General features: G+C 39.3%; 1 protein-coding gene across 3 annotated transcripts in view; it reads right to left on the bottom strand.

The window, feature by feature from the left end:
• Positions 1 to 17,606, bottom strand: part of st3gal3a (ST3 beta-galactoside alpha-2,3-sialyltransferase 3a) — a 523,437-nt gene that overhangs the window by 160,375 nt on the left and 345,456 nt on the right. For all 3 annotated transcript variants that reach the window (XM_080195328.1, XM_080195327.1, XM_080195329.1), the window contains 2 exons: positions 11,532 to 11,595; positions 7,079 to 7,174 (listed from right to left, as the gene is read on the bottom strand). In XM_080195328.1, the coding sequence (XP_080051454.1) occupies positions 7,079 to 7,174; positions 11,532 to 11,595 (160 nt within the window). The remainder of the gene's footprint in view (positions 1 to 7,078; positions 7,175 to 11,531; positions 11,596 to 17,606) is intronic.

The following is a 17,606-nucleotide window of genomic DNA, read 5'->3' as shown; positions in this document are numbered from 1 at the left end:
ACAAGAATAAACAGATCACAAAGATAAACATTAATTACAGAATTTCATCAGGATCTTCACGTCTGCGTCACTGATCTGAACCAAACAAATTAACTCTGATCTACATGACAGGTTTCTATAATTCCAGCCATCCCCTAAAGATAACAATGTTTAAAAGATTGGAAGACCACTCATGAGTTGGACTTCTTTCAATGTAGCATATTGTATTCATTGCTCTTATACGAAATCCTCTACATCGGAGTCTAAACATACTTTGGATAGCCCAAATATACAATGGGTGATTGCTTCGCAGGACACTTTCATTCTGTTTGCAAGTGTGAGCCCATGCTTCTGTCACCTATCGTTTTAATTCTTTGTTCCACATCTCTGTCATTCTATCTTTGCCCTCCTACATTGTGTGAATGAACTCAAACATAAGCTCAAGGAACAGCACATCATCTTTTGATGAGGTAGTTCACAGCTTTCTGGACTTCACAATTTCAGATAATTTCTGCCCTCATCTTTTCCAGACAGCAGCTCTTTGTGATAATCCTATTTTATTTACATGTTCTCAAACCCCATCTTTAGTTTCTTTACTTATCCCATACCCATCATCTTTCACAGTACCATAATCTCTTTTGTCATTTATCTCACCTGCCTTCCACACCATCACATGCCTTCCCTTCCCTTCTTTCTCCTGTTTACCTGCCTCTATACTTGCTGAAAACCTGTTACATCTCTGTACATTTTCTGGTTTCAACAATAGGTCCACCTGAAATGTCATTCTGTTTCGCTCTCTACAGCCATTCTCTGAAGTTTCTGTTTTTATTGACAGATGCTAACTTCAACCTAGGCAATTTTTGTATTAGCTTCAGGAAAGCAAGTGTACCACAGTCTTTCTTGACTTTTTTGAACAGCAGACAAGCCCCAATGCAGTTTGAATTTGCGACACATAAAAATTGTCCCAGCACCTGTCTGTCAAGTATCAGCAGTTCATTAAATATATTCAAGTCGAGTTACACAAATTTTTGATTGACAAGGGGCTCAAGGGTGACAGAGGGTGTGATGTTAGTGTACCTTTAAGAGTTTTTAAATTCATGCTCACAGCCTTAGGTGATGTCATTGTTGGGAGGAGAAAAAACGGTGGGCAGCTCAGGTGACAGGGATTTCATTTTCAGTTTCAGTCTGCAGATGTAGGTTTTGATTTGAATTTTAGAAGGGACAGCAAGTTAAAGTTAGCTTAACATTCGTAGTTGAAAAAATGCTAGAATCTATCATCAAAGAAGAAATAGCAGGACACCTAGAAAAGAATGGTTTGATCAAGCGGATGCAGCACGGATTCGTGAAGGGGATGTCGTGTTTAACAAATTTACTGGATTTTTATGACGATGTGACTAGTGCGGTAGACAGAGGGAAACTGGTGGATGTGGTGTTTTTAGATTTCCAGAAGGCATTCGATAAGGTGCCTCACAAAAGGATGCTGCAGAAGGTGAGGGTACATGGAGTTGGGGGTAAAGTGTTAGCGTGGATTGAGGATTGGTTATCTAACAGAAAGCAGAGAGTTGGAATCAATGGATGCTTTTCTGTTGGCAGTTGGTGACTAGAGGAGTGCCACAGGGATCGGTGCTGGGGCCTCAACTGTTTACCATATACACAGACAACCTGGAGGAGGGGGCTGAGTGTAGGGTAACAAAATTTGCTGATGACACCAGGAAAAGCAAATTGCATGGAGGACGCGGAAAGTCTGAAGAGAGATCTGGATAGGCTGAGTGAGCGGGCGAGGACCTGGCAGATGGAGTATAACTTTAGCAAATGTGAGGTTATCCACATTGGTAGAAATAATAGTAGGAGGGAATATTATTTAAAGGCTGAAAAGCTGCAGCATGCTGCTGTGCAGAAAGGCCTGGAGGTCCTTGTGCATGAATCGCAAAAACTCAGTCTGCAGGTGCAGCAGGTGATCAAGAAAGCAAATGGAATGTTGGTCTTTATCACGAGGGGGATAGAATATAAAAGCAGGGAGGTCTTGCTACAAGGTACTGGTGAGGCTGCAACAGGAGTACTGTGTGCAGTTTTGGTCCCCTTATTTGTGTAAGGATATACTGGCCTTGGAGGGAGTACAGAGAAGGTTCACCAGGCTGAAACCGGAGATGAGGGAGTTAGCTTATGAGGAGAGACTAAATACACTGGGCCTGTACTCGCTGGAGTTTAGAAGGCTGAGGGGGGATCTTATAGAGACTTACAAGATAATGAAGGGGCTAGATAGGGCAGAGGTAGACAGATTCTTTCCACTTAGAAAGGAAAACAGAACTAGAGAGCACAGCCTCAAAATAAGGAGGGGGCAGTTTAGAACGGAGTTGAGGAGAAACTTCTTCAGTCAAAAGGTGGTGAATCTCTGGAATTCTCTGCCCATTGAAGTGGTGGAGGCTACCTTGTTGAATATATTTAAGTCACGGATAGATAGATTTCTGATAGACAAGGGAATTAAGGGTTATGGGGAGAAAGCAGGAAAGTGGAACTGATCCACTTCAGATCAGCCATGATCTTATAGAATAGCGGGGCACACTCGAAGGGCTAGATGGCCTACTCCTGCTCCTTTTTCTTATGTTCTTATGTTCTTAAAATAAGTGTTTTTCCTCTCTTCCTGTTGTTTTGAAAATTCTGTTGGTTTTCTGAAGAGTGAAAATCTTTGTTCTTGGGGACTGGATCAGAGTCTCTCTGGTGCTTTGGAAAACTGTCTTGCCTTCAAACTATTTGGAATGAATCCAGATAATTGCAGACTCAAATTTCCATTATCACGTGACCAGTGTCCTCTGCTGTGTTAAACCTGTGAAAAGGGTTTTTGTTGTCTATGAGTTTTGGTTTTAATTGAAACACATTAGAGATATTCATTAGGAGTTATATATCATAGTAATTGTTTGAAATTGATTAAAGTTCTTGCTAATTTTCTGACTGTACATGTTAACTCACTTTTTAAATAAACTTTGTCTGATAAAAGCTCCCCAGTGGGTCTTTTGAATCACACCTGAAGTGAAATATCTCATGCTTATCCTGGCCAAATTCAAAATGCAAAACTTATGATTCAGGCGGGCTTCATAAAACACTTTGGAGTTTCTAACCTGAACCATAACAAGGGCAGGGAGGAAAAAGGAATTAAGTACACATTCACATCAGTCATATTATTGAAGGGCCGAGTAGGCGTGAGGGGTTGAATGCTCATATTTCTTATGTTCTTTTATGAAACAAATGTGGAACTTAAGAAACCAGATAAGAAGGGCTTACACTCCTTAATTTGGAAGCAACAACTAAGCACCAAAGATCCAAGTTTTTTTTTCCTTGTATTAGCAACCAGTTTCATTCCTGATTAATCCATTGTTGCTTTTGCATAATTGGGAAATAATAGAAGAACTACAGAAATATTCGTAGGAATGTTAAAGCAAACCTTAGAAATTTAACACAAAATAATTATGAGTTTACTAATAATAGTTTATTCAGCTTATGAAGGGTACAGAAAGAGGTCTTTAAAGGCGTTCTTACACTCACAATAGGTTAGGACCATAATCAATCAAAATCTTTTAGTAATGTATTTATTTAGTGAAAGTGAGGCTTTTATTTTGGGCGAGCAGCATCCCTCTGAGTGAGTGATCAATTTAATATGTGAACATCTCATTTGGGCAATATATAACATATCACTTAGAGATTTTATTAATTATAAGAAACATTTTTTGGAGCAAATCATTTATTTAATATCTTTTCAAAGGATAAGTTTATTTAGTGTGAGGAGCATATCCCAGACTAAGGATATTATTCAGTATAAGGCGTATTACGCAGACTGAGTTTACTGCGTACAGTAGCTCTTGGATAAAGTTGTTTATTCAGTACAGGGTCAAAGTCTCAATATTTGTAGTAGCAATGACAGTAGCAATGGTGCCAGTCTGTAGCTATGAGCACAATTTTTCACCCAAAGTTTCATATAATACTTAAGAACATAAGAACATAAGAAATAGGAGCAGGAGTAGGCCATCTAGCCCTTCGAGCCTGCCCCGCCATTCAATAAGATCATGGCTGATCTGTCGTGGCTCAGTTCCACATTCCCGCCCTCTCCCCATAACCCTTAATCCCCTCTTATCAAAAACCCATCAACCCGCGTCTTAAAAATATTTAGCGAGGCAGCCTCCACCACTTCAATGGGCAGAGAATTCCAGAGATTCACCACCCTTTGAGTGAAGAAGTTCCTCCTCAACTCCGTTCTAAACCGCCCCCCCTTTATCTTGAGGCTGTGCCCCCTAGTCCTACTGTCCTTTCTGAGCGGGAAGAGTCTCTCCACCTCTACCCTATCCATCCCATTCATCATCTTATATGTCTCAATGAGATCCCCCCTCATTCTTCTAAACTCTAACGAGTACAAGCCCAGTTTATTCAGCCTCTCCTCATAGCTCAACCCCCTCAACTCCGGTATCAGCGTAGTAAACCTCCTCTGCACTCCCTCCAAGGTCAAAATATCCTTGCGTAAGTGCGGCGACCAAAACTGCACACAGTATACTGGATATATTGAAACATGATGAGCATACTTTGAAACATTTATTTTAGAAAGAATGAAAGTAGCCTTCCAAGAGAAGGATCACCATCCTACTTGGAAATGTATCACCGTTCCTTCACTGTCACTGGGTCAAAATGTTGGAATTCCCTCCCTAACAGCACAATGGGTGCACTCACACCTCAGGTACTACTGTGGTTCAAGAAGGTAGCTTACCATCACCTTCTGAAGAGCAACTAGGGAGAGAAATAAATGCTAGCCTAGCCAACGATACCCATATCCCGTGAAATGAAAAAAAAAAATTGTGCTGAAACAATGCATTGCAAAAACTCCAGTCTCAATTTTTGGGCTCCTATCTAGAATAGTAAAGAGCCTATTTCTTTTCTTGAAAAACAACCATGCTTAATGCCAACACCTACAGATAAAAATTAAGGATTATCTTGCTTTAATTGTTTTTCTGGTATATCTTAAGTAGGGATTTGCATGGTGCCCTATCTGGTTTAAACGGCACATTTTCTTTCCTCAATACACGAATAGATCAGCACAGTTGCCTATCTGAACTCAATATGAAAATCAATTTTAAATATAGTATGCAACTATAAACATGTTTTTATACAAAGGTGAAAATTTCTCTCTGCAATTCTATGGATTTGATCCACAGTAGATTTTTAGATTTGAGTCACGCATGCCAAAAATTCCTCCAGCTTTCGGATTTTTTTTCCATTGTAAACTAAGCACGAATGTATTAGTCACATATGTGAACAATGAAAGCACCGATTAAAAGAGACTTTTAAGTATCATTCATGCAGCAGTGTGTCTTGAGGTGTAACATAGAGTAATCAGCTATGTGCATATTGTACAAAAATACATGTAGGATTTTAAAATAGAAACCATCCTAATTATATTTTTAATCATTAATCTGATGTCATGAGGAGTTTCAGCAAAGTCTAATTATAATTGAACCTTTGATTCTCTGCCCCCTAACCCACACCAACAAAAGAAATTGGATGTCGCCCTCTGGAATTCAAACCTGGATTGTCATCCAAACTAGAGAGCATAGTATAGTCTTGAAAACCTTTTAAATGTTGCAAATTACTAATTGAACTCTTCCAGCATTGCATGTAGGCAATCTTTTGGTAGCTACCATTGCAACCAAATACTTACTTCTACCTTTGATGTCCTTGACTCCATTAAAACCGTTGTTTTTCTGATTCTTATCTTTGCCCTATTATGGCCCTCATCTCTGACCCCTTAAATTTTAGGATTGCAGACTTGAATGGATAGGAAGAATGGGATTAGCGCGCCTTTAGTGGTAGTTACTGTTGGTGTAGATTCGATAGGTTGAAGGGCCTTTTCTGTGCTGCATAATTCTATGACTATCACTAAGACCACTTATTTTCAACTCCATGAAAACTGTGCTTTCAGCTGCTGAGGCCTTAAACTCTGGAATTCCCTTCTTAAACCCCTCTCCTTTCTCCTTTTAGACGTAATCTAAAACCTATATAATTGACCAAGCTTTTGATCATCTGCCCTAATATCTCCTGAGTGCTAATTTCATCTTCAGATGATACAAGATTGGAATTCAGCACCAAATTTATGGAAGCTTAGGAGGCAGGGTGAGCTGCAGAATATCAGTTTCTCTGCATCATAAAGTGAACAATCACAATGCAAAACAGGTGCTAAAGTACCACCACTGACAATAAATAATTACAGTATGGTAAGTTTACATAGGAAGTTTTCATTATTTCACAAGTTTTCATTTTTCATTATTTCACTATAATCCCAGTGCTTTTAGCTCTAGTTGCCTGTGACATGCTAATATTAACTAACTACAGGGGGCATTTTACACTTGTGGCAATAGGCCACAGGCATTGTGGAATCAGATGACAGAAAGAAAAGGTTTTATGCGGCAGTAATTCAATCCATGTTAGTCAGAATGTAAGTCTGGAAAAGTAAAATTTCTGGTGTAAATAATGTACCTGAATCTATTTTAACCTTCCTGCTTTTGGTGGATTTTGAGCAACAGCCTAATTAGAAGCATTGATGGACTGCCCCAGCACTGTTGTATTGTACTCAATAAAGTTTCCTGATGGACAAAAGTAGCAGCAGAAACACAGGAAACAAGGGCAGAAAGGAAAAATAACTCATTTTAGTAACATATGGATGAAAAAAAGTGCAGCCATTCTGACGTAACATTTTCTGTTAGGTTACCATATGGTCAAGCTCTGGCCATCAATCAAAAAATGAAGTGGTTAACAGGAGTTTGAATATGCAGCAAGCAAATGGAAAGAGTGTGTGTGTCTGTGTATATCTGTATGTGAGCTGGCAGGTCACCTCCAAACAAGGGTGACTGCAAAGAAGTAGTAACAGATGTAAAAGATGGAGCTTCACACATGAGTAAATGAGAAAGTTCAAGAAAAAAAACTTGCATGCTTACCCACAAGAAAAATAAAACTATATTGTGGCTAGCTTTCATGTCTGAATTGCTGATACTGATTTAGGAGAGGGTAATGAGTAAACAAGGCATGTCATTATTTTTCTATTCAGTGTCATATGAAAAAATACCTTATTACAACATCATATTCATCAATTCTTGATCCAAGGGATTTGTTGGCCACTATTCCTCCATTGCCCATTATAATACATCGCTTGCAGCTTAAACTGAAAGAGACAAAGGTTTATGGATTGTTTATAAAGGTTTCCAAAGAAAGGCTACATTTCAATTTCAAACTTAAATTTGCACAATAATTCTGATGTTCAACACGCTATTACTAATAGAGGAATATTACAAAATTCCACCGACTTCACTGCAAGCAGTTACAAAGGCCCTCCCATTAGGGCCATGACTTTAAGGAGTGAACCGTTTGTTGTATATCAAAGGCAGGAAGAAAAAAATACTCTGGGCAGGATTTTACAGCCTCTCTTGACCTGAGACCAGAAAATCCCATCCAAGGTCAACGGACCTTCTCATTGTCCACACCTCGCCCACTCTGATTCCCGAGGCAGGCAGTGAGGTAGAATTCCAGCGTCTATTTCACCTTTCAGTGCTGTTGTCCATATAGATGAACTCTATATAGTTAGACTGTAAGGAATCCTTGCGCTAAAGCATCATCAGTGTTAGATAACAAACGTGGTGACTCACCATTTAAAACTTAACCTGCTGAATAATGAAACTGCATAATTTGCAAGGGTTGCATTGTATTGAACTTGAAAAAGCTGTAAGTTTGAAATCAATCTAAATGTACCATGGTAGTGCAAATAGGGCTACAGCTGGTGCATAATATTTCTATAAATGGAAACAGTCCCAAACATACAGTAAGCCTTCATACTTGGTGCAATTTCACATATTAATCTAGAAAGAAAACACTTTGAAAGGTTGAATAGTGATGATTTTTAGTGCAGAAAGAGAGTTCTCTGGCAGAAGGTTTTATCTACTCATTGGCAAAGGAGAAACAGGACACCCAATTATGACTCAATTTTCCCTTAGAGCACAGAACCATGACCTGGTAATTAGAAGAACATTAGTTTGACAGATAGAGTAGGAAAATAAAGTTTATTATACAGGAACTAAATCAAAAGCACCAAGGGAGACCAAAGGAAATAAATATGAACCAACACTGAATTATAAGAAGCAGGTTGTTCCCAGCAGGTTTATTAAAATCTTTGAGGCTGTATCATTGTTACTGGATAAAGGCAACTAAATAGATGTCATGCAGCTTGACTTCAGAGAGCAGTTGATACAGTCTTTTGCGTGAAACTAATGGTCAAAGTGAAATCTCACGGGATCATGAAGGAAATTTGGAATTGGAATATTAACTTGCTAGATAATAGGAAACAGAGAGGAGTTATCAATGGCAATAATTCTAATTGAGCAGCTGTGACCAAAATCCCCTAGGGATATAACCTGGAATTCCTGCCATTCACAATATTTATTAAAGCTCTCAATGACGGATCTGTGGATATAAGACATGAGAAAAGAAATCATTTACATAAAATGAACTAATTCTCAAAATTAGTTCTGTTTTCAAGAATGCCAACTTTTTAAGAATGTTTGTCATATATAATCAATTGTCCAACAATTCACAAGGCGTATTAAATCTCTGAAATAATTTTAGGACAATGTATGCATGAGTGACAAACTGAGAACACAGAAGAGGACAAACATGTGTTAGGTTATCAGCTAATATCCCCTCTGAAGGTGTAGTTATAATTTTGGCATGAACTTGGCCTGACATGGAGAAATTAACAACATTAATCAAATCATGTGGACTTAATTAAAAGACAGCATGCAGTTGATGTCCAACAAACGATGTAATTTTTTTAAATTAGAAGAACAGGTGGTCACAACGGCCTAATAATTTTCAAAATGCAAAAATGCATTTGAGAAAGTGGACAGACAATATTTATTGTGCTGTGGAGAAACCTAGTTGTGGGCTAGACTATTTTGGATGGATTCAAATACCTACTTTATTGCCCCCTTTTATTCTACTAAAATTAATATTCTTTCAAAAATCATCACGATTTTCAGGAAGATAGCTCTCAAACACAGCACAATCAAACTCATTGTCATTGAGCATGTTAAATGAATACACCGAGGTGCAAGATCATACAGCGCCAATCGATAGTTACTGAATGTTACATATTTTGCTTACTGCCAAAGGATGCATCACAGTCAGCTTGATTTTCTCCACATAATGTTAATGGATCTCACATGGCATTATTCAATGCATCGAGTGTAAAGTAGGTCATATGAAGTACAAGATGGAAGTCTCAAATGACACTCAGTACTCAACTTGGGAAAACCTGCAAGTCAAAGCTGGTGGGTATTGCAAGGTGCTTTGTGATAAGAGGTAACTGATTGAAGAGGTGGACCTCGACTGATAATATTAAAATCTAAGGAGTGACATACCAAAATTTATCAATTGATAAGTTGAAAGTTAAAGCAGTAAAAGTAAATTTCTACACTGTTATAAAAAATGTAGAAACAGAAATTACTATGCTGCTTCTCACAGACAGAAAGACATTTCAACTAGCTTCATCGTGAGGTTGGCAACAAGCATTCAAGAAGCAGGAGAGAGAAAGGGAAGAGATGGATGGAGAGGTAAAAGCACAGTTTAAGAAATGTTTGAAAACACACAGGGAAGGGAAGAGCAAAAATGCCAAGAATAGAGGGCGAGAGCGACAGAGTGAAGCAATAGTTACTTATGATGGAACGGAATATATACTAAGGTGGGGCCCGATTTTATCATTGTGTCTTGCCCATGTTTGGGCACAAAAATGTGGTAAAGTCGGGTGTGAGGCCATTAACGTGATCCGCGCCTGAGCAGATTGCCATTTTACTGAGATCCAGGAATGGCCGCGATCCGCTTCGTGCCCAAAACATGCGCAATGGTAATTTAAATGCATTTGAATGCATCTAAATTGAATTAATGAACTGCCCACCCAACTTTATCAGCACTTCCCCCTTTACCACCACATTTGCCGATCTGGAACCATGCCATAATCAACCTGCTCAATAAAAGTCTGAATCGGGCACTCCAGCTGGGTGGAGTGGGTTCAGTGCTTCTAACGCTTCACTGATTCAGATCAGTGGTGGGGGGAAGGAGGGAGGTGGGTCAGATCATTCTCTGGTTGGTGGGGGGAGGGGAGTGAGGCCAGATTGTTGTCTGGTTCGAGGGGGAGGAGGAGGAGGCGGTCAGATGTTCCTCTAGTCTGGGGGGGGAATGAATGAGACCAGATTGTTGTCGGGGCGTTGATTATGGCCAGATTGTTGTTGGGGCAGGGGGTTTGCTGCCGCTCTGTGAGCAATCAATGAGGGGGGCAGGGATGGCGATCGGTCTGGGTAGTGAGGTGGGGGGGGGCTGGATCAGGGGGACTGTGATGTGTATGGATAGTGGGGGATGGATAAGCAGGTCAGTGATGTGTGTGGGTAGAGAGGGGGAGGGTGGATAAGGAGGACAGTGATGCTTATGGGGGCCATCGCTCCTGCTTTTTGGTCCCGGGCCGTTTTCTCCGCTTTCTGTGACCCAGGAGCGAAATGACATGGGCGCGCTTTTTCAACTTTTTTTTCTAACTGTGCATGCGCAGTTCAGAGCCATGCTAAGCCCTGCCCACAGCGCAAATAGGGCTGGCGATTTTTTTTTCAGGTGTATGGAGGCGCCTGAAAGCAGATTTCTCAGTTGGATCAGCATTATGCCCAGGTTCAGCACTTAGAATGAAAATGGTAAAATCGGGCTCGTAGTCTTGAAGGAAAGAAAGGTGCATTCCAGAATATGATATTAGGGGGGTGATTGCAGAGGTAGTGAGGAGTGACCTGTAGAGGAATCCAACCAGAAAGAATGACTTAGAATCAATTCTTTCAATCACAGAGTTATCAGTGCTTTGCAAGGATAGGGGTGCATGATGTAGTGCAGGTGAAAATGCAGTGATTACATTCTTGAAAGAGTCATTACTTTTGGAACAGGCTCAGCAATTACTTGATGAGCACCAATACAAATTATACATTTCCTGATACACAATACTAGATAAAGGAATTAAGCCACCAATGTCCCCAGAGCCATCCTTTAATTCTTCAATGTATCTAATTACAATTGACAGGACTTGTGATTTCTAGAACGTTCGAAAGACTTTAAATGACCAATCTCAAACTGATGGCAAGTTTCCCAATTCAGGAAACAGCTGCTATCACATGAGAGAAGCTGGAAAAAGACGGAGAAACATATTGTCATCCTCAGAACTCTAAGCAACATCTAAAGACAAATACAACTATTCATTCCATATGATCAACCCTCAACATGATCGATCTTGGGCATACTTGCCAGCATTTGAAAAATTGCCACTTACCGAGATCAAACTAGCAGCACGCTTTAGACTGTCACTGCAGCATCTAAGTTACTTAAAATCAGTAATAATTTCATAATACTCAACTACCACCTCCTCTCCCCAAGAATGAACATTTGCCTCAAATTCAAAATTTCACTATTACTTTCCGTATCCTTGTACATTGCACTGTACCTACCTGTCCAGATATGAAGTCAAGGTGTAATGTTTAGTTATTCCTAGAATCTTCTGTATAACTGCTTCTGCAAAAAACAAAAAACTGTATTCAGCAAACAAGTAGCTCTAATTTTATATACTCTCTAAATAATATGATTTCTTCCTTCTTCATACTATATTTTATTCCAGTTATTTTAAAACAAAAAAAATCACAGAATCATATTTCAAGTTCTTTTCCCCTCAAGGCAAGAGAAATCTTCTAACTTTATTCATTAATGACAACATAATGCTGCAGCTTTTCTATTTACTATTGTGCTATACAAGTCAATACTGCTCACCAAAAATCAAATGATGAGCGCTACATGAATTGTTGCTGTTGCCACTGATTCTGCATGGGCTTGTTTCAAAAATTATCAAAACATTATTATACTAGATACCTCCAGGCTAGAAAAAATTGGGAAGAAGTTATTTTTATCTTCAATTCCAAACAGCAGAACATATCGACTTTTGAGGTTAACAGAGAACATTTGCTTGGTGAGAGTGCAGGAAGGTTTCAAGGATTCCTCATTGTTTGGATGAAGGGCTTAACTTATTAAGAAAGGTTGAACAGGTAAAACCTATACCCATTAGAGTTTAGAAGAATAAGAGGTGATCTTATCGAAACATAAAAGATCTGTGGGGACTTGATCGGTGGATAGCGAGAGAATGTTTCCTCTTGTGGGGGAGGAAGTCTCCCTTTTAAGATGGAGAGAAGGTGAATTTGTTTTCTCTCACGAGGGTCGTTAGGCTGTGGAACTTTCTCAAAAAGTAGTGGAGGTTGCATCACTGAATTTATTTAAGGCTGAGTTGGATAGATTTTTGATAGACAAGAAAGTCAAGGATTATGGGGTGGATCCAGGGAAGTGCTGTTGACGTCAGCCACTGAATGGCACAGAAGGCTTGAAGGACCAAATGGCTTACTCCAGCTCCAAAAACCTATGTTCCTATTATTTTAATAAGTGCTTCTGCCTTGCTACTATTTTGTTGATGAAACATATCAAAATTGTCACTTATTTTTTTCAATTTTAAGACTGGGTTAAACTTCTATGAAAACATCCCAAAACGGGGCGAACAAACTAGTTTTCAGAACCAGCACTAAAACGGCCAGGACTTCTAAGTGCAGCAACCAAGCAATTCTACTTGTTGCTGGCCTTGAATAAAGTTCACCATTATGAATGTGCAGTGGTGTGTATTACATTTTTCCTGACATTAGTTTGAAATCTGGCGTCATGTCAAGGGGATCCCGAAGCATCCAGCAAACATGCTGTCATTAAACAAGTGTAAGCAGCCAATTACATTAACGTATTCTCGCAGACAGTAAAACAACAAGTAAAATGCACTGGCCAGCCTTCACTTTTATTATACGTCATAGAGAGCAAAACAAATGCTGGAACAACACAAAGCTCAAACAATAATTAGAAAACTTTGCAATTAACAGAATTAACAAAATCAAGGGCATATGGTTAAGTTTTAAATTTATTTATTAATGTCACAAACAGGCTTACAGACAGCATAAATTGTGCTTACAATTTACAAGGGCAATAAATGCTGGCCTAGACAGTGACAATCACAGACAGAATACATTTTTAAAAAGACCACTCTATTTTTCAAGCTCCAAAAATTATGTTTTGCATATACTCAACATATAAATTTCAGCGACAATATGCTATGCTCATTATTCGCATCAGCATCAAATTTTCACAAATGTATGCTTACTTACCTGTAGCATTTAATAGGGTGCAAGCGATCAAGCAGGCGATATGGGCTCCTTTACAAAAATGCACAGGGGTTTAAGCCACACCCACTCTTTGTGAAATGCCAATCACATTTCAAAATAGCAACCATCCACACCGGGGGTTCATTTCTATTCTTAGGGTAAAAGTCAATCTTCACTTTTCGAGAGATTTCTCAAGGCTTCAATGTTCGGCTTAAATACCAACATCTGCAGTACTATGATACAAGTTTAATTATTTCTAATGGATTGCAGCCTACAGGGGCTTTACCAGCGCTTCCTAATAATCATATAGAATCATGAACAGCAACTTTTGGGTTTCCACATTTAATTGCAGCAGAGTGAACTCAAAAAACTGCAGTAAGTTTAAGATGTGTAAAGGCAGCAAATACTGACAATTTCACTATCATTACAACTGCAGAAAGTATACCAATATTACAGTGAATTAAAATGATTACTGTAGGTGGTCCTGAACCAGGGCAGAAATTGCTTTTATGTTTTACTAGACCTGTATTAGTGGCATCAAATTAAAACGTGTGGGTCTTGTGAAGTTGACTTTTGGAACGTTAGCCTTTGATGTGCAATTAGCCATGCAAAGCGAATGCAATCTGCATCATAAATATGGGGCTTTTGCAATGTTAATAGCTGCGATCTGAAATCCCATTTAAAAAATAAAAGTCTTGCACAAGAAGCATAAAATTCCTTGGAAGGTCAAAACTTTAAGGATAAAAAGAAATTCCTTACTTTATGAACTGAAATCAAGTTACAATGTAACAAATGTCCTGTAAAACCATGAAGCTCAGTTTGGCAGATTAAGAAATGCTTCACTACGTTATGCTTAAATACTATTTGGACATGCTCAAGTGGATTTAGGCATTAGGCATTTTACACTCAATAGGAAAAGAATCTGAAAATTGCCATCTGTAAAATCCATGAATTTTAAAGTCAAAAACAATACCAAAACCAGTTTTAACTTTTGAATTTCTATTCGGCCCATTGGGTTTGCACCAATTCTCCAAAAGAACATCCCAGGCCCTCCCCTCCGCCTGATACCCGTAACCCTGCACATTTACCATGGCTGGTCCGCCTAACCTACACATAATTGGACACTAAGGGAAAATTAAACATGGCCAATACACCTAATCTGCATATCTTAGGACTGTGGGAGGAAACCGGAGCACCATGCAGACACAGAGAGAATGTGCAAACTCCACACCAATCACCCCACCCAAGATGGGAATTGAACTCCAGGGGACTGGAGAAGTACAAATGTTACACTCTTGTTGAAAAAAAGTGTAAAAGTAAGCTCAGCAACTAAAGGTCAGTGGGTTTAACTTTGGTGGGGAAGTTTCTACAAAGAACAATTTGGAACAAAATTAACAGTTATGTGGACGAATGAAAGTTAATCAAGGAAAGTCAGCATGTATTTGTTCAGGGAATATCATGTTTAACTTGCTAGAATCATTTGAAAGAACAACAGACAGGGTTGATAAGAGGAATGCTGTTGATGGGGTGTGCATGGAATTTCCAAAGGCATTTGATACAGTGTTGCAGAACCGACCTAAAAGCAAAGTTATATCTCATGGAATAAACGGGATGGTAGAAACATTGATACAAATTTGGCCAAATGACTGGAAAAGAGTAGTAGATAATAAATGTCTTTCAGACTGGAAAAAGGTTGTCTTGGAGTTCAGTCCAAGGTTCAGTGTTGGGAGCCCTGACATATATTAGTAACCAACATCTGAGTGAATGTGGCACAAATTCAAAATTTGACTGTTATGAAACTTGGAAACATTATGAACAGTGAGGAGGTGTGTAAAACCTCAAAAGGGCATAGGCAAGTTGGGAGATGGACAGACAAGCGGCAGGTGAAATTCAATGTGGAGAAATGAGAAATGATTCATTTTAGTAGTAAAAACATGGAGACAATATAAAATAAAGGGTACAACTCAAAAATGAATTCAAGAGCAGAGGGGCTTAAGTGTACATATACATAAATCATGTACCTGTAAACCCAGCAACCTAAAGAAACTTTGACCAAACAGGTTCCACCCTGTCCCGGGGATAGTTGGTGATATGCATTCGACGCAAAGGATGAGATCGCGCCTATCAAGGTAGCAGAAGCCTTACCGGGACCTCCAGCCCAGACAATCGGCTTTGAGGGAAGATGTGTATACCCGTACCTGGTGTGAGGCAGCAAATGGTCGTTGGTGCCCCGTCTCATTCGTGATGATCACTTGCCGGATGATGACGTAAAGGAGAAGGTTCGTGGGAACCTCTAAAAACTGTTGAAAGGGACATTAGTCTTCCCAACTACCCCGAGGGGTCAGGTATGGTTAGACAGCGATCAGTGCAGCTCCCGGGTTGTGCTAGCGTGTTTCATATTACGGTTGCTTTGTCTGAATTGTTGTATTGCTTGTTGTACTGTTGTTTGAGTTACTTAATAAAACCGCTTTGTAACTCAAATGATGACTATGAGTAAACGGCTCTGAACAAACGAGCGAAAACTAACGTTCATGACAAACGTTTCCAGTGGTGTGCTTCAATCTGCTTGCCTGCAATTCTGGTGGTTGTGGCTGTATCGTACCGAGATCAATTTCCCGTTTCTGCCAATCGCCTAAGGGATGTGATATGGCACATTGTTGACGAGCGACAATAAAACTCGGTAAGACGCTCTCCGGAGTGTCTCTCGAAAATAGCAGGGTAGGTTGAGAGTGCAGTTAATAAAACATAAGCATATAGTATCCTTAGTTTTATTAATGGAGTATAGAGTACAAAGCAAGGAAGTTATATTCATCTTGTTTGCTATACTGGCCTGCCTCCACCCCCCCCCCCCCACCTCCCCCCATCACCAATTTGAGTCAGAGAGCTGTTGGAAGCTCTGAACTCACCTCTTCAGCAGCTGGAGTGCCTGAAACAGGCTTTTATTTAGCATGCCCATTTCAGCCCAATTCCAGATTGGCGAAGTGGTGGTAAAGTGGGTAATGCTGATAGAGTTGGGCGGGCAGTTCATTAATTCAACTGAAATACATGCAAATGCTTTTTAATTGCCATTGTGCCCGTTTCGGATGCGAATCGGATTGCAGCCATTCCCAGGCCTCGGTAAAGTGGCCATCTGCATGGATGCGGGCGCAGATTCCATTAATGGTCTCACGCCTGACTTTACCACTTTTTTTTGTCCATTTGCAATGGTAAAATCGGGCCCGATGTATGTACATGTTCTTTCTGTCTACAAAGAACAGGGTCCTGTATAGAAATATATGTAGCTTCCAGTACACACAACTACAAGTCCAACTAATAATTTATAATTGATTGTTGGTGTAATTTTTTGTGCACTGTGAATTATTCAGCAAATACTATCCAATCGCAGAATCACATCACGTTGGACACAATACTTTCAGTTTTACACGCATGGGCTGCTTGATACGATTCGCCAGTCCTTGGGATATATGATCTTCACTCTTTTGCCCTGCACCACCAACCTTTGTAACTTAATCTTCCATCTTCCATCATATCATCAACCTTCCCCTGTGTCCTTTATCCAACCTCCGCCCTTTCACTGACTTTAAAACTATTACAATTTTAACTTCTCTGAAGTTCTGATCAAAGATCAGTGACCTGAACTGAAACATTAACATTTTCTTTCTCCACAGAAATGCTATGAAGTATTTTCAACATTTTTGGTTATTATTTATTATAAACATGCATTACGTGGGTCAACTATGAGTGCACTCACTAAATCCTTGAAATCACAATTAGCAGAGGAAAAAGCCGAATTCCAACTCCTCATAGAGAAGATGAGGCCAGAACTTAACCCTTCTTCCAGAAAGCAGTTTCTAAAAAAATTATAATATTGCATGATGGATAACATAGTGTATTTCAGATGCAAAGAACTATTGAGATATATGAAAAAGAGGATCCTTTTGAGTTATTGCAGCACAGAATTTCATTTATATCTCCATACCCTGGGTAAATGCAAAAGACTGGCAATTCTTCACTTTCCAATGGTAATGGAAGCTAAGGAATCACTACAAGGGGTGCTTTGTATACCTTCTGAGATCCAGCTTCATTGTAGCATTAGCAGAACTCTTGATGGGTTTAAACTAAGTGGCTGATCAAACATGCAGTATAAATGGAAGATAACAGAATGACCCTAAAACAAAAACAATTAATTTTATTAGATGTTGGTAGGGAGACACCATATTTAGTCACAAAACCTACAATATACTATGAATCCTTATTTGCTAAAAGCAGTGAACTATTTTATTTCAGAATGTTTTTATTTCCCAACCTAAAACAGATCTTTAATTTCAGTCAGCGACAAAT

The sequence above is a fragment of the Carcharhinus amblyrhynchos genome, chromosome 9 (genome assembly GCF_965287045.1).
Source record: "Carcharhinus amblyrhynchos chromosome 9, sCarAmb.v2.hapA, whole genome shotgun sequence".
NCBI classification, from domain to species: Eukaryota; Metazoa; Chordata; class Chondrichthyes; order Carcharhiniformes; family Carcharhinidae; genus Carcharhinus; species Carcharhinus amblyrhynchos.
This window is presented reverse-complemented; position numbering and strand designations above follow the sequence as displayed.